The sequence below is a fragment of the Coptis chinensis genome, chromosome 1 (genome assembly GCF_015680905.1).
Source record: "Coptis chinensis isolate HL-2020 chromosome 1, ASM1568090v1, whole genome shotgun sequence".
Lineage (NCBI taxonomy): Eukaryota > Viridiplantae > Streptophyta > Magnoliopsida > Ranunculales > Ranunculaceae > Coptis > Coptis chinensis.
The window spans coordinates 206,266-226,355 of record NC_141456.1 but is presented as its reverse complement, the minus strand read 5'-3'; the positions used below and the strand labels follow the sequence as shown (position 1 = coordinate 226,355).

The window sequence follows — 20,090 nt, the reverse complement described above, 5'->3', positions numbered from 1 at the left end:
TTTAGCTGAAAATATTTAAACTAATATCCTGAAATACATAAGGACCGAAAATGAGGGTAATTCAACTTTTTATGAATTTTGAGATTTTTTGTATGTTTGGAGGTTGAAACTAAGTTCAAAGTCAATTTAGGTCAAAGTTTCAAGATTGCAAATTTGCAGAGTATATTTTAGGTGTATTTTGTTTTTTTGTTTTTTTTAGTATATAAGAAGATAAGTTATTTAATTAATATTTTAAATCTTTCAAACATTCTCTTTTGAGTCCGGTTCCCAGTACAGAAATGAATTTATGTAACCGTGTTATTGCACCGTTGGATCCTCTCGAAATACACACATTTGTCTCAAAATACAAACTTCGACTTCGACATCTGTGTGTTGTGTATTTCGACGCAGATCTAACGGTGCAATAACATGGTTACAGAAATTCATCTCATCTCTGTACCTCGTTATAGAGAAACCGAACTCATCTCTTTTTTCTTTGTTGCATGCCATTTTTCCCACTTTTCACAATTATGGGGCGAAACTCTACTAATAAATCTCCAATACTAAGTGTATCTATCCCAAAAACTGGACTACAATAAAAACAAATCTTGTTATATTTGTATTATTTTTCGAGGAACATATATTATTCACCTTCAAACCTTGTGTATATATATTTATCTCTAAATTTATAGGACGTGATATGTAGTGTATAAATTTACAGGCATAAACATGTTTTTGCAGTGTTAGTTTTCTTTCATTTTTATCTTCTTGTGTATACGTGCGTACCCTGTGTGTGAGAGTTGCAAAAACCTCAATTTCTCTCAAGTAAATGCTACATATTTGCTGCATGATCTCAAATTTCCATAACTTCTATCAATGGTGTTTCGTGTAACACTAAGCAGTGCTTTGACTTTCTCTTATAAAAATGATCCCAATAGCATGTATATAGTTCGATCATTTGTCAAACTATCATCCTTAATTTATCCACGTGTATGAAGAAAAATGTCGTCTACTGGTGTAAAGCAAATGGATTTAATTTCCACTATGGTCACATTGCCACCTATTTGCTGCATGATTCTCCTGTACTTTTACAACTAAATTTTTGTCTATAAATGTTTCAACAATGAGATTTGTTTTTGGTAATCAAACCACTTTAGGCATGTATGGCAAGATGAGTGGTACATTTGCTCTCAGACTCTCACTAGTGTATTCTTCATCACAGTTTCTCCTCGCCGCCACGCAAAACTCAGCCGAGCAAGTCCCAAAGAAAGCTAAAGTAGCAAAGGAGTAAAAAAAAACTTGATTCAAGCTTTACCGCTTCCTCTGCATAGATATGATGTTTAAAGTAGTATAGAAGTGGAGGAAAAACTTGTCTTTCATAGCCAATAAGGTATATTGGGTGGTATTAATAAGATTCTCTCTCTCAATCTCTTTCCCATTCTATCCCTTTTAAACTGAAGTTGTTTAACTAATTATTGTATTTTTTTTCCCTATCAGAACGAACAAGAACTCAACAATTTGGTCTTATAAACAACCAAAGTGCGATCAGAGGTGGTATATACAAATGGATGGTATCAGTGATTATGATTATCAACCTTTAAGATCCAATGGGCGTCTCACACCTAGCCAAGTTGAAAAACTCGAAGAGTAAAATACCTCACTTTCTTTATATTCTTGTATATTTTTTTTTTTAAATATTTATATTTCATTCTTATAGCAAATCTTGATTTGATTAAAAGTTTATTTTTTTATTGCATTATGTTTGGCCGTTGCTTTCTATAGTATAGATCTTAGCTCCATGTGGATCCCAATGAAAATGACAACGAAGTTCTATTTAAATCTGGGTTATCGTTCATAGATTATTTTGGTAGATTTGTTGGAATATTAAAGATTAGAAATCTATGTATATAAACTTTATTAGAGTCGGAAAAAAAAAAAGGGTCGTGGTGCCATGGAGCATTAAGGGACTCCACTCGTTTAATTTTATCATTTTCATTTTTTTTCTTCTAAAATCATTTAAATACCCGAGCATGAGCACAATATTGTCAAGCATACCACTTGATACATTCAAGGAACTTTATCCTCTAAATGAAACAATTATGAAATTCCCATACTTTTCTCAATTCGGGACGGAGGCAAAGAGGTGAAATCAAATTGGATTGAACTAATTAAATTAAATTAAATTAGTTCAAATTTCATAATACAAGGATACAGGATACATGGACACTTTTGTTTACCTTTAAAAACATTTCAAACAGACCATTATTAAATACCGTCAAAATCGTAACACTAAGAAAATTTCAACTTTCAGATGTCGACATTGAATATATCTAACGAAATTTCATGGGCATCGAATTCCTGTCTGTGTCTGTGAAATAAAGACGTCCACATGTCACGATATATGCCAAACTTTCATTGAGATTTTGAATTAGAATCATCACTTTGGAAAACGTTGATGAATTATTATATTAGGCCTCTTTTCTTTGAAACGAATTATGAAGATAAGTAAAATTAATATATCTGGGATTTATTTTGTTTTGTCTACTATCTACTATCTACTATCACCTCTCTCTATATTAAAGCAGAGTACCGCTGAGGTGGACAGTCTCTCTTAGGTGGCGCTCTCCAAGGAGAGAGTTCTCCCAAGTGGACACTTTTAATAATTATATCTTTATGTATTTAGTTTCCTAATTGAACTTGGACTTTTAAGTAAACAAATATAATTAAATGCCTTAATAATTATATCTTTGTGTATTTAGTTTCATAATTGAGCCTTGAACAGTTGAACTAATAACAAATATAATATACTGAAAAAAAGGTAAAGAAATATAAGCCACATTTAGAAATCAATTCTGATCCGATCAGGAAACAAATAGCATGAAATTTGACCCTTCGTTGCATTCAAAACATGAATTCCTATGCAAGGTTTCCATTACTAACTCGATCTTCACTTCAATGAATTTGTATATTTAACTAATTCCTACAATTGCATATTGCGATATTCATTAATATCTACATTCATGGTCTTGGTTGGGATATACATGTTGCAAGTATTGACAGTCGTGAGTGCATGAGATACGTTATTGATTAAATTCCATACCTCACAGTACTATCTAACGGTGGAACAAGATAGGAAATCAGACACGAAATTAGGAAATAAGAGGAATGGTTTTCTTGGTATAGAGATTATTAAGACCGTCTTTCTTTCCATAGGTATGTGTAGTATGCCTTTTTTTTGGTGTATAATACTAAATATATATAGTCGAGGTTATGGCGTTCAAGGCTTCAACCTATGGTACGGTGTTTAATCCTTTAGTCTTTTACCTTAATTATGTAGAAAAAGTTTGATGTTTGAGCTTCAAGCTAGCTATTTGAATGCGGTGTTATTTATATATTAATTATGGAATATGCATGTATTGAATTGATTATGTATAGGTATATGTATAAGATCCATTGAACTGATTTTTGGTAAATAAAGTGTATGTGATAATGGAGTAGTGCTCTGATTTGTGTTCAATTTGTTTGTTGTTAGACGTGTGATAATGTTATTCAAACTATGTTTTCAAGAATGTAGTTGAATGTAGTTGATGGAAAGTTATAACAAAAAAAAATTAAAAAACTTTGGAATTATATTATTGTAGCTCCAATGAAATGGGTAGACATTGGCTTGGCTTAAGCGATTATTATATACAACTTTGGCAGATTATCAATATATATATCGGTTTCATATATATCATCAATTTAATTATATTTTTTCTTAGAAGAGAGTTCGTGGTCCAAAAGTTGTGTCTCCTCTCCCACTTTCGAAAAGCTAAGAACCTTAAGGACGTACACATTCCTAAAAATAATGGTATAGCCTCAAAACTCAACGATAGCTAAAAGTATTAGGTCACCCTAAAAACCTCTAAGAGATAATACAATAACAATTGTGAGCACGTGATGTGTAGGTGCAGTATTGACATCATTTATGAAGCCTCTTTCTAATAGATAAGTAAGTACTCAAAGACCGGGTGGTTATAGATCGAGAATGCTACAATGGTTACAGTTTTACAAACATCTACTACAATATATTCACAAACAAGCTAAGAATTGAGGCATCTAGACATGATCATGTCATTCACAAGTTATACTACTGATCAAACTGATCACTATAGTACTTATCCCAGATTGAAATTGATTGGTCCAGTTTAAACTACGTTACCTGAAATATGTTTGGCGTTAGTTATTTATCTTTCTATCATATGCTCCCTGAGCTAAGCAATTGTTTGATTTACAAGGTAGTGACTCCTTAAATTCAGCAAATTGAGGAAATTACCACCCAAGCAAGATTTTCTTAATTTCTCTTAGGTGGGCGTTCTATTCCAGCTTGGAAACTCTTTTGAGCGAGGTATTTACGTAAGTGTCTAAATAATAAGCTGTTTATACTCCATATATCCATTCCCATTAAAAACATTCTTAGCACATAGAATTCCCCTTGCAACAATATTGCAAAAGTGGTGTGCAACATAAACAAATTGATTATTTCTTAATTGATGGTTTTGCCTAAACAACAAATTAAAGATCCACAAAGTAAGTTTGCAAAATTTATAAAACAATTATGGCAAAAACTATCTAAAAGATCCCGGCCATATGGCCGGGGTAAAAAACCTTGTCTATATACTAAAGCAGAGACCTCTAATTGAGGATTTTCTCTTTCCTATGTGGCACTCTAATATGAGAGAGTTAGTTTTTTCTCTCTCCTATGTGACACTCTAATATGAAAAATAGTCTTTTCTAATAGCCTACAATCTCACATACATAGAACCTCTTAGAAGAGTTTGAGTGTATTTCTAATTATTATATTTGGAAAGTTTGAGTGTATTTTCAATTCTTACATATTTGATCAAATAAAAAAAATTACTAAAAAATAGGTGATTTGTAAAAGGTAATTTCCTATTATGAATCAAACAATTTTAGTGTTCCAATTCTTATATATTTGATCAAATAAAAAAAAATAAAAAAAAATGATAATTTGTATAATTCCTTATTACAAATCATACAATTTTAGTGTCTATGATAAAACACTGACTTATTTCGAATATATTCTTAACACGGCCTCAAAACATAGTTAAAAACAATTATACAAAAAATAACATCACAAAATATATAATAGAAAATGAAAAAATAATAACGGCAAAGCAATAATGACAAATATTTTTAAAAATTGCTAAAAAATAGGTGATTTGTAAAAGGTAATTTTCTATTACGAATCAAACACTTTTAGTGTTCCAATTCTTATATATCTGATCAAATAAAAAAAATTACTAAAAAATATGTAATTTGTATAAACTAATTCCCTACTACAAATCATACAATTTTAGTGTCTATGATAAAACACCGACTTATTTCGAATATATCATTAACACGGCCTCAAAACATAGTTAAAAACAATTATATAAAAAATAACATTACAAAATATATAATAGAAAAAAAAAAAAAAAAAAAAAAAAAAAAAAAAAAAAAAAAAAAAACGGCAAAGCAATAATGACAAATATTTTAAAATATATATAATATTGAATGAAACTAATGTAAAAAAACAATTAATGGGGAACCGAAAACTGGATGCAAATGTATCGAACTAACCTCAAATAATATTTAACGAAAAATCAAAAATTGGATGCAAATGCAAACATTAAACTAATCTTAAAAAGTAATTAATAGAAAATTGGAATATATATAGATACAACTGTATTAAACTAACCTCAAAGAATAATTAATGGAAAATCAAAACTTGGATGCAAATACATCAAACTAACATAAAAAAATAATTGTCGGCAAATCGGAAACTGGATGCAAATGCATTGAGCTAACCATCAAAGATTAAATTAATAGGAAATCAGAAACTGGATGCAATTGCATTGAATTAACATCAAAGAAAAATTAATTATTAATTGGAAGCATGATGCAAATGCGTGGAACTAATATTAAAAAATAACTAATGGGAAATCGGAAACCGGATGGAACTGCACTGAACTAATCTCAAAAAATAAACTGGATGCAAATGCATTGAAGTAACCTCAAGAAATAATTAATGGAAAATAGGAAACTGGATGCAAATTCATTGAACTAATCTCAAACAATAATTAATGAGAAATCGGAAACTAGATGCAAATGTAACTTTATCAAATAATAAACGAGAAATCAGAAACTGGATGCAAATGCATTAAACTAATCTCACAAAATAATTACTGGGAAATCAGAAACTGGATGCAAATGCATTGAACTGACCTCAAATAACAATTAACAGGGAATTGGAAATTGGATGCAAATGTATTGAACTAATCGAAAAGAATAATTAACGAGAAATCAGAAACTGGATGCAACTGTATTGAACTAACCTCAAAATATAAATAACGGAAAATCAGAAACTGGATACAAATGCATTTAACTAACCTCAAAACATAGTTGGGTTATATGTTGTGGGAATGTCTCGATAAGTATAGTTTTGCATTTAAAATGATGTTTACCTTATCTCTTTCCGTATGATTAGGAACTCTTTGCTATTCAAGTAGCTACAATATATATGAACTTCACCTTATTAGGCAATCTCACAAAACTTCAATCAAACTTCTATTATTAAATAACAAAATGAAGTTGAAGGGTTTTATTAAAGGTACATGAGTTATTTTTTTTTAATGGAGAATGAGGTTTTCACGTTATAAGAAATTTGGTTGAGTGATCAATATAATATTAATATATAATAGTTTTGTATATTTGTAAATATTTTTCAAAATAATTAATATAACAACAACACCGTTAAGTAGATAATCTTTGAATATTCTACATAGTAAGTCATGCATAATTTAAAGAATAATTAATGGAAAATCGGGAACTGGATAATCTTCAATGATCCCACATAATAAATCAAACATAATTTACTTTTTATGTCATGTTTGCAAGGACACTACAGATGGATCAGTAGAAGTTGATATTATACACCACATTGGATAATTAAAAGGAAATCGGAAATTGGATCCAAATGCATAACTGAGCTCAAAGAGTAATTAACGAGAAATTGGAAACTTTATGCAAATGCAATAAACTAAACTAAAAAACTAATTAACTAGAAATTGAAAAATGGGTGCAATTGCATTAAACTAACGTCAGATAATAAATAAAGGGAAATTAGAAATTGTATGCAAATCTTTGAAAAATATTTAACGGAAAATCGGAAACGGTATCCAAATACATCAAACAAACCTCAGATAATAATTAATGGGCCGAGAAATCGGAAACTGGATGCAAATGCATTGAACTAAACTCAAAAAATAATTAACATAAAATAAAAAACCGAATGCAACTGCATTAAACTAACCTCATAGAATAATTGGTGGGAAATCGGAAACTAAATGCAAATGCATTGAAATAATCTCAAAAAATAATTATCGGGAAATAAAAAACCAGATATAATTGCATTGAACTAATCTCAAAGCATAAATAATCAGAGACTAGATGCAGATGTATTGAACTAATCTTAAAGAGTTATTAACGGGAAATCGAAAACTTAATCCAAATGCAATGAACTAATCTCAAAGACTAATTAACGAAACATTGAAAAATAGATGAAACTACACTGAACTAACCTAAATGAATAATTATCGGGAAATTATAAATTTGATGTAAATGCATTGAACTAACTTCAAAAAATAATTAATGGGAAATCGAAAACTTGATGCAAATGCATTGAACTAACCTCAAAGAACAATTAACATAAATTCGGAAATTGGATGCAACTGTATTAAACTAACCTCAAAGAATAATTAACAGAAAAACAAAAACTAGATGCAACTGCATTAAACTAAAATAAGATATTAACTAACGGGAAATCAGAAATTGGATGCAAATGCATTGAAATATCATAAAAAAATAGTTAACTGGAAATCGAAAGTCGGATGTAACTGCATCACACTGACCTCAAAGCATAAATGTCCGCTTTTTTAGCCTTCTCAGATGAGTAATTACGAGTAATTAGGAACCCAAAATGAAAGTGAGTTTAAAAAAACAGACTCTTACATGTATGCAAACTGTATAGAAATTGTAAACTATCGAACTAACTTATAAAAACAATTAACAGGAAATCAGAAACTGGATGCAGATGTATTGAACTAACCTCAAAGAGTAATTAACGAGAGATTAGAACCTGGATGCAAATGCAATAAACTAATCTCAAATACTAATTAACGAAACATCAAAAATTGGATGCAACTGTACTGAATTAACCATAATGAATAAGTAACGGGATATCATAAAATGGATGCAATTGCACTGAACTAACCTTAAATAATAATTGATAGGAAATCGGAAACTTGATGCAACTGCATTGAACTAACCTCAAAGAATAATTAATGAGAATTTTGGCCGCAACGCACTACATTAAACTAACCTCAAAGAATAATTAATAGAAAATCATAAACTTGATGCAAATGCATTCAACTAATAACCCTAAAAATATATTTGTATTATATGTAGGGGAATAAATGTCTCGACAAATATAGTTTTGCATTTTAAGTAGTGTTTATCATACTTTTTATTATTGATTGGGAATGCCTTGCTATTCAAGTAGCTTCAATATTATCTTCACCAAATTGGACATTCTCAAAAAACTTCAATCAAACTTCTATTGTTAAAACTAACAATGAAAAGAAATCGATGAGTTTTATCAAGGTTTGATGCTTCCTTTTTATAGAGAGTGGTGCAAGAAATTTAATTGAGTAATTAATATAATTTTTATATCTCATAGTTATGCATAGTTGCTAATATTTTTTAGAATAATTTAATATAACGACACCCGTTCGTAGGACACGTTCATGTGATAATTTTTTTCAAGTGGGAGTAGTGTATTCTTTGAGGATATGGAAACAATCAATCTGTTTTAGTGATTTGTACACATTATTACATAAGCTGAGCGGTGATGATTTACCGTTAAATCACCATAAATCTAATAAAACTATTATACAAGCTAGATCGAGTTTAAGATAATTTCATTTGAAAATTACGGATTAATATCCTAAACCACAAAGTGAAGAGGCTATCTCAATTTGATCCCTTAGTTTCCAAGTACTTATGTACCATAATCGCTGCTCGGTTATCTCAATTTGATCCCTTAGTTTCCAAGTACTTATGCACCATAATCGCTGCTCATTAACGTATTTCGGTTTATTTTCAATAAAAATATATTCTGATTCGAAAATTTGCTGCTAAATCACTATAAATCTAAGAAAACTATTATACAAGCTAGATCGGGTTTAAGATAATTTTATTTAAAAATTATGGATTAATATCCTAAACCATAAAGTGAAGATGCTATCTCAATTTGATCTCTTAGTTTCTAAGTACTTATGTACCATAATCGATGCTCATTAACATATTTTGATTTATTTTCAATAAAAATATATTCTGATTCGAAAATTTGTGTGAGACATTTTATAAAGCCTTTTCAAAGACACAAAATATTTAATAGATCCGTATATGCCCGGTCCAAAATCTAGTCTATATACTAAAAACAGAGACCTAAAAAGGAGGATTTTCTCTCCTATGTGGCACTCTAATATGAGAGTTAGCTATTTCTCTATCCTATGTGGCACTATAATATGAAAGATAGTATTTTCTAATAGCTTACAATCCTACGTACATTGAACCTCTTTGGAGAGTTTGAGTGTATTTCTAATTCTTATATTTGGAGAGTTTGAGTGTATTTTCAATTCTTATATATTTGATCAAATAAAAAAAAATGCTAAAAAATAGGTGATTTGTTGAATGTAATTTCATATTACGAATCAAACACTTTTATTGTTTTATTTTTATATATTTGATCAAATAAAAAAAATTGCTAAAAAATAGGTGATTTGTAGAAACTAATTTCATATTACAAATCATACAATTTTAGTGTCTATGAGACTATGATAAATCACCGACTTATTTTGAATATATCCTTAACACGTAACAATTATACAAAAAATAACATCACAAAATATATAATAGAAAATGAAAAAAATAATAATAACGACAAAGCAATAATAACATATTTTAAAATATGTATAATATTGAATGAAACTAACGTAAAAAAACAATTAATGGGGAACCAAAAACTGGATGCAAATGTATCGAACTAACCTCAAATAATATTTAACGGGAAATCGAAAACTGAATGCAAATATAAGCATTAAACTAATCTTAAAAAATAATTAATAGAGAATCGGAATATGGATACAACTACATTAAACTAATCTCAAAGAATAATTAACGGAAAATCAAAACTTGGATGTAAATACATCAAACTAACATTAAAAAATAATTGTCAGAAAATCGAAAACTGGATGCAAATGTATTGAGCTAACCCTCAAAGATTAAATTAAAGAAATCGAAACCGAATCATCGCATTGAACTAATCTCAAAGAAAAATTAATTATAAATTGGAAACATAATGCAAATGCGTAGAACTAATCTTAAAAAATAATTAACGGGAAATCGGAAACTAGATCCAAATACAACTTTATCAAATAATAAATCAGAAATCAGAAACTGGATGCAAATACATTAAATTAATCTCACAAAATAATTAACGGGAAATAAAAAAAACTGGATGTAAATGCATCGAACTGACCTTGAAGAATAATTAACAGGAAATTGGAAATTTGATGCAAATATATTAAACTAACCAAAAAGAATAATTAACGTGAAATCAAAAATTGGATGCAACGGCATTGAATTGATCTTAAAAAATAAATAACGGTAATTGGAAATTGGATGCAACTGTATTAAACTAACCTCAAAATATAAATAACAGAAAATCAGAAATTGGATGCAAATGCATTGAACTAACCTCAAAACATAGTTGGATTATATGTTGTGGGAATGTCTCGATAAATATAGTTTTGTATTTAAAATGGTGTTTATCTTATCTCTTTCCGTATTCAAGTGGCTTCAATATATATGAACTTCGCCTTATTAGGCAATCTCACAAAACATCAATCAAACTTCTATTATTAAACAACAAAATGAAGTTGAAGGGTTTTATCAAATGTGAGTTTTTTTTTTTAATGGAGAGTGAGGTTTTCACGTTATAAGAAATTTGGTTTAGTGATCAATGTAATATTAATATATAATAGTTATGCATATTTGCAAATATTTTTCAGAATAATTAATATAACAACACACGTTCGTAGATAATATTTGAAGATCGATTCCACATAGTGAGTCATGCATAATTTAAATAATAATTAACATGAAATCGAAAACTGAATAATCTTCGATGATCCCACATAGTAAATTAAGCATAATTAACTTTTTATGTCATGTTTGCAATGACACTACAGATGGATCAGTAGAAGTTGGTATTACACACCACATTAGATAATTATAAGAAAATTGAAAATTGGATTCAAATACATAACTGAGCTCAAAGAGTAATTAACGAGAAATTGGAAACTTTATGCAAATTGCATTAAACTAACGACAGAGAATAATTAACGGGAATTTAGAAATTGGATGCAAATCTTTGAAAAATATTTAACGAAAAATCGAAAATGGTATGCAAATACATCAAACAAACCTCAAATAATAATTAATGGGAAACCAAAAACTTGATGCAAATGCATTGAACTTAACTCAAAAAATAAAAAACCGAATGCAACTGCATTGAACTAACCTCATAGAATAATTGGTGGGAAATTGGAAACTAAATGCAAATGCATTGAAATAACTTCAAAGAATAGTTAACGGGAAATCAGAAACCGGATATAATTGTATCGAACTAACCTCAAAGCATAAATAATCAGAAACTAGATGCAGATGCATTGAACTAACCTTAAAGAGTTATTAACGGAAAATTGGAAACTGGATCCAAATGCAATGAAGTAATTTCAAAGACTAATTAACGAAACATTGAAAAATGGATGAAACTGCACTGAACTAACTTAAATGAATAATTAACGAGAAATTATAAATTTGATGTAACTGCATTGAACTAACCTCAAAAAATAATTAACGAGAAATCGGAAACTTGATGCAAATGCATTGAACTAATTTCAAAAAACAATTAACATAAAATCGGAAATCGGATGCAATTGCATTGAACTAACCTCAAAGAATAATTAACGGAAAACCAAAAACTGGATGCAACTGCATTAAACTAAAATCAGAGATTAACTAACGGGAAATCAAAAATTGGATGCAAATGCATTGAAATAACCTCAAAAAATAGTTAACTAGAAATCGGAAGTCGGATGTAACTGCATCGCACTGACCTCAAAGCATAAATGTCTATTTTTTTAGCCTTCTCACATGAGTAATTACGAGTAATTAGGAACCCAAAATGAAAGTGAGTTTATAAAAACAGACTATTACATGTATGCAAACTGTATAGAAATTGTAAACTATTGAACTAACCTAGAAAAACAATTAACGGAAAATCATAAACTGGATGCAAATGTATTAAACTAACCTCAAAGAATAATTAACGGGAGATTGGAACATGGATGTAAATACAATGAACTAATCTCAAAGACTAATTAATGAAACATCGAAAATTGGATGCAACTGTACTGAATTAACCTTAATGAATAACTAACAGGAAATCATAAAGTGGATACAATTGCACTGAACTAACCTCAAATAATAATTAACAGAAAATTGGAAACTTGATGCAACTACATTGAACTAGCCTTAAAGAATAATTAGTGAAAAATTAGAAACTGGATTCAACGTACTACATTAAACTAATCTCAAAGAATATATAATTAATGGAAAATAAAAAACTTGATGCAAATGCATTGAACTAATAACCCTAAAATATATTTGTATTATATGTAGGGAGAATAAATATCTCGACAAATATAGTTTTGCATTTTAAATAGTATTTATTATAATTTTTTTATTCAAGCAGTTTCAATATTATTTTGGCCACATTGGACATTCTCACAAAACTTTAATCAAACTTATATTATTAAACCTAACAATAAAAAGAAATCGATGAGTTTTATCAAGGTTTGGTGCTTTCTTTTTATAGAGAGTGTTGCAAGAAATTTAAATGAGTAATTAATATAATTTTCATTTTTTTCATAGCTATGCATAGTTGCTAATATTTTTTAGAATAATTTAATATAATGACACCCATTCATAGGACACGTTCATATGATAAATCTTTTCAAATGGGAATAGTGTATTTTTTGATGATATGGAAATAATCAATCTGTTTTAGTAATTTGTGCACACATTTTAAGTAAGTTGAAGCGGTGATGATTTACAGCTAAATCACCATAAATCTAATAAAACTATTATACAAGCTAGATTGAGTTTAAGATAATTCCATTTGAAAATTACGGATCAATATTCTAAACCACAAAGTGAATATGCTATCTCAATTTAATCCCTTAGTTTCCAAGTACTTATGCACCATAATCGCTGCTCATTAACGTATTTCGGTTTATTTTCAATAAAAATATATTATGATTCGAAAATTTGTCGCTAAATCACTATAAATCTAAGAAAACTATTATACAAGCTAGATCGAGTTTAAGATAATTCTATTTAAAAATTACGGATTAATATCCTAAACCACAAAGTGAATAGGATATCTCAATTTGATCATTTAGTTTCTAAGTACTTATGTACTATAATCATTTGCTTCATTAACGATATTTTGATTTATTTTAAATAAAAATATATTCCGATTAAAAATTTGTGTGAAACAGTTTGTAAAGCCTTTTTCAAAGACAAATAAAATATTTAATAGATCCGGACATATGTCCGGTCCAAAATCTAGTCTATATACTTAAAAGAGAGACTTTTAAATGAGGATTTTCTCTCTCCTATGTGGCACTCTAATATGAGAGTTAGCTTTTTCTCTATCGTATGTGGCACTTTAGTATGAAAGATAATATTTTCTAATAGCCTATAATCCCACATTGAACCTCTTTAGACAGTTTGATTGTATTTCTAATTTTGTATTTAGAAAGTTTGAGTGTATTTCCAATTCTTATATATTTGATCAAATAAAAAAATTGCTAAAAAAAGGTGGTGTGTAGAAAGTAATTTCCTATTACTTAATCAAACACTTTTTGTGTTCCAATTATTATATATTTGATCAAATAAAAAATTGCAAAAAAAAATAGGTGATTTATAAAACTAATTCCCTATTACAAATTATACAATTTTAGTGTCTATGATAAAACACCTAATTTATTTCAAATATATCCTTAACATGGCTTCAAAACATAGTTAAAAGCAATTATACAAAAAATAACATCACAAAATATATAATAGAAAATAAAAAAATAAATAACGGCAAAACAATAATGACAAATATTTTAAAAATATATAATATTGATTGAAACTAATGTAAAAAAAAAAACAATTAATGGGGAACTGAAAATTGGATGCAAATGCATCGAACTAACCACAACGTAACTAATATTTAATGGGAAATCGAATCGGATGCAAATGCAAGCATTAAACTAATCTTAAAAAAGTAAATAATAGAAAATAGGAATATGGATAGAACCGCATTAAAGTAACCTCAAAGAATAATAATTAACAGAAAATTAAAACTTGGATGCAAATATATTCAACTAACATCAAAAAATAATTGTCTAAAAAATCGAAATTGATGCAAATGCATTGAGCTAACCCTCAAAGATTAAATTAAGAGAGAATCGTAAAACTAGATGCATTTGAACTAACTTTAAAAAAAAAAATTATAAATTGGAAACATAATGCAAATGCATTGAACTAATCTTAAAAAATAATTAATGGGAAATCGAAAACCGAATGCAACTGCACTGAACTAATCTAAAAAAATAAACTGGATGTAAAACCTCCAGAAATAATTAACGGAAAATCGGAAACTGAATGTAAACTCATTGAACTAACCTCAAACAATAATTAACGGGAAATCGGAAACTAGATGAAAATGCAACTTTATTAAATAATAAATGAGAAATCGAAAAATGGATGCAAATGCATTAAACTAATCTTACAAAATAATTAACGGGAAATCAGAAACTAGATTAAAACCGCATTGAACCGACCTCAAATAATATAACAATTAACAACAAAAATTGGAAATTGGATGCAAATGTATTGAACTAATCAAAAGAATAATTAACGATAAATCGAAACTAGATGCAACTGCATTGAACCGATCTCAAAAAAAATAAATAACGGAATTGAAATTGGATGCAACTGCATTGAACTAACCTCAAAATATAAATAATGAGAAAAATCAAACCTGAATGCAAATACATTGAACTAACCTCAAAACATAGTTGGGCTATATGTTGTGGGAATGTCTCGATAAGTATAGTTTTGCATTTAAAATGGTATTTATATTATCTCTTTCCGTATGATTGTGAACTCCTTGCTATTTAAGTAGCTTCAATATATATGAACTTCGCCTTATTAGGTAATCTCACAAAACTTCAATCAAACTTATATTATTAAACAACAAAATGAAGTTGAAGGATTTTATCAAATGTGAGTTTTTTTTTTAATGGAGAGTGAGGTTTTCACGTTATAAGAAATTTGGTTGAGTAATTAATATAATATTAATATATAATAGTTATGCATATTTGCAAATATTTTTCAGAATAATTAATATAACAATACCCGTTCGTAGATAATCTTTGAAGATTCCACGTAGTGAGTCATGCATAATTTAAATAATAATTAACGAAAAATCGGGAACTACATAATCTTCGATGATCCCATGCACATAGTAAATTAAGCATAATTTACTTTTTATGTCATGTTTGCAAGGACACTACATATGAATCAGTAGAAGTTGGTATTATACACCACATTTAATAATTATAAGGAAATTGGAAACTGTATTCAAATATATAACTAAGCTCAAAGAGTAATTAATGAGAAATTAGAAACTTTATGCAAATTGCATTAAACTAACGACAAAGAGTAACTAACGGGAAATTAGAAATTGGATGCAAATCCTTGAAAAATATCTAATGGAAAATCAGAAACGATATGCAAATACATCAAAGAAACCTCAAATAATAATTAATGGGAAACCGAAAACTGGATGCAAATGCATTGAAGTTAACTCAAAAAATAATTAACAGAAAATCAAAAATCGAATGCAACTGCATTGAACTAACCTCATAGAATAATTGGTGGGAAATCGGAAACTAAATACAAATGCATTGAAATAACCTCAAAGAATAGTTAACGGGAAATCAGAAACCGGATATAATTGTATCGAACTAACCTAAAAGTATAAATAATCAAAAACTAGATGCAGATGTATTGAACTAACCTTAAAGAGTTATTAATGGAAAATCGGAAACTGGATCCAAATGCAATAAACTAATCTCATAGACTAATTAACGAAACATTAAAAAATGGATGAAACTGTACTGAACTAACCTAAATGAATAATTAACGAAAAATTATAAATTTGATGTAACTGCATTGAACTAACCTAAAAAAATAATTAACAGGAAATCGAAAACTTGATGCAAATGCATTGAACTAACCTCAAAGAACAATTAACATAAAATCAAAAATTGGATGCAACTGCATTGAACTAACCTTAAAGAATAATTAACGGAAAACTAAAAATTGGATGCAACTGCATTAAACTAAAATCAGAGATTAACTAACGGGAAATCCAAAATTGGATACAAATGCATTGAAATAACCTCAAAAAATAGTTAACTAGAAATCAAAAGTTGGATATAACTGCATCGTACTAACCTCAAAGCATAAATGTTCAATTTTTTAGCCTCCTCACATGAGTAATTATGAGTAATTAGGAATCCAAAACAAGAGTGAGTTTATAAAAATAGACTCTTACATATATGCAAACTGTATAGAAATTATAAACTATCGAACTAACCTAGAAAAACAATTAACGGGAAATTAGAAACTGGATGCAGATGTATTGAACTAACCTCAAAGAGTAATTAACGGGAGATTGGAACCTGGATGCAAATGCAATGAACTAATCTCAAACACTAATTAACGAAACATTGAAAACTAGATGCAACTATACTGAATTAACCTTTTAATGAATAACTAATGGGAAATCATAAAGTGAATGCAATTGCACTGAACTAACCTCAAATGATAATTAACAGAAAATCGAAAACTTGATGAAACTGCATTGAACTAACCTCAAAGAATAATTAATGAGAAATTGGAAACTAGATGCAACGTAATATATTAAACTAACCTCAAAGAATAATTAATGAAAAATCAGAAACTTGATGCAAATACATTTAACTAATAACCATAAAACATATTTGTATTATATATAGGGGGAATAAATGTTTCGACAAATATAGTTTTGCATTTCAAGTAGTATTTATTATAATTCTTTTATTGTGATTGGGAATGCCTTGCTATTCAAGTAGCTTCAATATTATCTTCGCCACATTGGGCATTCTCACAAAACTTCAATCAAACTTTTATTATTAAACCTAACAATAAAAAGAAGTCGATGAGTTTTATCAAGGTTTGATGCTTTATTTTTATAGAGAGTGGTGCAAGAAATTTAAATGAGTAATTAATATAATTTTCATATCTCATAGCTATGTATAGTTGCTAATATTTTTTAGAATAATTTAATATAACAACACCCATTCGTAGGACATGTTCATGTGATAAATCTTTTCAAGTGGGAGTAGTGTATTCTTTGAGGATATGGAAACAATCAATATGTGTTAGTGATTTATACACATTAGTATGTAAGTTTAACGGTGATGATTTACCGCTAAATCACCATAAATCTAATAAAACTATTATACAAGCTAGATTGAGTTTAAGATAATTTCATTTGAAAATTACGGATTAATATTCTAAACCATTAAAGTGAAGAGACTATTCAATGTGATCTTGGTTTTAAGTTTATGCATTCATAATCGCCGCCATTAACGATATTTTGGTTTATTTTTAATAAAATATATTCCCGATTCAAAATTTTTCGCTAAATCACCATAAATCTAATAAAACTATTGTACAAGCTTAGATCGAGTTGAAGATAACTTTATTTGAAAATTACGGCTGCAAATTTTGAATCATAATATATTTTTATTGAAAATAAACCAAATACATTAATGACCAAAGAATTATGATAAGTACTTTCTAAAACTAAGGGATCAAATTGAGAGAGCCTATTCACTTTTGTGTGAGACATTTTGTAAAGCCTTTTCAGCACACAAAATATTTAATAGATCCCGGGCGTATGCCCGGGTCCAAAATCTAGTTTATGGACTGAAAGGGAATTCAACCAATCACGAGTGGCAGATCAGACAAAACTAGTCCGCCTAAGCCAGGAGTTAGGACTGCCCACTCAACAAATCAAGTACTGGTTCCAAAACAGGAGAATAAAAGAAAAGGTATCTCGTTTTCTTACTTCTTGCTCTCATTCTTTTTTTATATTCACGACTGAACATTTTTTTTTTGGTTATGTGGTACAGTCTATAAATGAACAACTTGAGAATCACAATCTACGTACTGAGAATGAATCACTCAGGGTTGAGAACAGCCGTCTCAAGGAAGAATGGGATAAAGCGCATTGCGGAAATTGTTGTCAAGATGAGAACAGAAGATTGTTTCAGGAGAATATTGTGTTACAGAATGAGGTAGTTTCTTCATATATGATATTTTATATTTCAATCATATTGCACTATGATAGTATGATGTTTCGCGACAGAAGTACCCGGTGTAGTTTTATGTTTCTTGAGCATATGTAATTGTGTGGCTCGCTCCTTATAATTCCCAAATAATAAAAAAGTTCTCTCTGAGGGAAACTTGATCACTATTCACTGTAAGATTTTCATACTCTTTTAAACAATTTTGCAGCTAGAAAGACTAACTACCATTGCTGGCAACCTGGAAGATGCACGTCGGATGTCTTCATATCAACACATGTCAAGTGCCTTGGACCTACAAGCTGCAAGGGGTGATGCAGACGTAACCGGCAATTCTTCTGGTCCTGATTTTGCAAGTATTCCTATGTACGATCCTAGATCGCCTGTAGACATAGGAGTGTACGAGATAGCTCTCCTGGCACATATTGCTACAAAAGCAGTGGATGAACTGATGACACTTTCTCAAAATAATGAGCAGTTATGGTGCAAGTCTTCCTTTGATGGAAGAGAAATCCTGGATGTTTATAACTATAGAAGGTTGTTCCCAATAGATGACCATTTTAAAAATGGAAATTCTTGGGTGGAAGCATCTAGACATTCAGGAGTCGTGATGATGGATGGATTAACTTTAGTTGACATGTTCATGGATGTGGTGAGTTCAATTACTTTATGTTTCCAATATATCAATGTGATTTTGGATCATATTTCTCAGCTTGCAGATTATGTATTTTTTTTTAATGTGTAGAACAAGTGGATGAAATACTTTCCAACTATCGTTGCGGATGCAGTGGTCGTTGAAGTAATTAAGTCCAACGTCAGAGGAAACTGTCACAGCCCGAATTTCTAAACAATTAAAAAAAAATGAATATTTGAAATATAAATATCTCAAACATTCACTCGGTTCAATTGTCTAAAAACCTAGGCTATGACGGGGTGAATACAACACAGTTCAAAACCTAAAACCCACATCATAAAGAATCTTAACAACACAAATAATCTCCAAAATTTCTCTTTATTACTTTATACAAGTCTATCTTCCATCCAAAAATCATCAATATAACATTCTAAGAATAATTGTCCTCAACATCGTATTCTCATGTCATATGAAAAGAAAACTACGTTATTACATACTTTCAAAAGATTAGACCTAATAAAAATAAACTCCCACCGCTCCAAGTCAAATCTCTTTCAAACGCCATGGTTCCATCGCCTTCCACCTATGTTCCTAAGAACACACCCACGCCAAGCAAAACAAAGCAAACATGGGTCAAAGAAATTGAATTTTTGGTATGAGTAGACTAAATACATATAAACATTTCAAACTTTACTTATCCAACTAACACTTTAAATCTATCATAACCTAATCATTCTCAGCTTGGAAGACAGGCAGTTCCGTCATCTCAACCGGCATAATTTCTTCCCAAGCAAAACTTCCATTTTATTAACTTCCATTTTATTAACTCATTC

General features: G+C 29.2%; 1 protein-coding gene across 1 annotated transcript; it reads left to right on the top strand.

Annotated features, from left to right (window-relative positions):
* Positions 1-2,999: 2,999 nt before the first annotated feature.
* Positions 3,000-19,470, top strand: LOC147521017 (homeobox-leucine zipper protein ROC1-like). Its single transcript, XM_086557898.1, has 5 exons — positions 3,000-3,029; positions 18,204-18,368; positions 18,450-18,614; positions 18,835-19,275; positions 19,369-19,470. The coding sequence occupies exons 1-5, from the start codon at positions 3,000-3,002 to the stop codon at positions 19,468-19,470; spliced, it is 903 nt and encodes a 300-aa protein (XP_086414024.1).
* The last annotated feature ends 620 nt before the right edge of the window (positions 19,471-20,090 follow it).

What these genes read in the sequence shown, in the direction of transcription:
- LOC147521017 (XM_086557898.1), top strand. Translation starts at nt 3,000, where the DNA reads ATGGTCTTGGTTGGGATATACATGTTGCAA. An exon ending in TTGGGATATACATGTTGCAA is followed by an intron (nt 3,030 to 18,203) that starts GTATTGACAGTC and finishes AATATTTAATAG; the next exon opens with ATCCCGGGCGTATGCCCGGG. An exon ending in ACAGGAGAATAAAAGAAAAG is followed by an intron (nt 18,369 to 18,449) that starts GTATCTCGTTTT and finishes TATGTGGTACAG; the next exon opens with TCTATAAATGAACAACTTGA.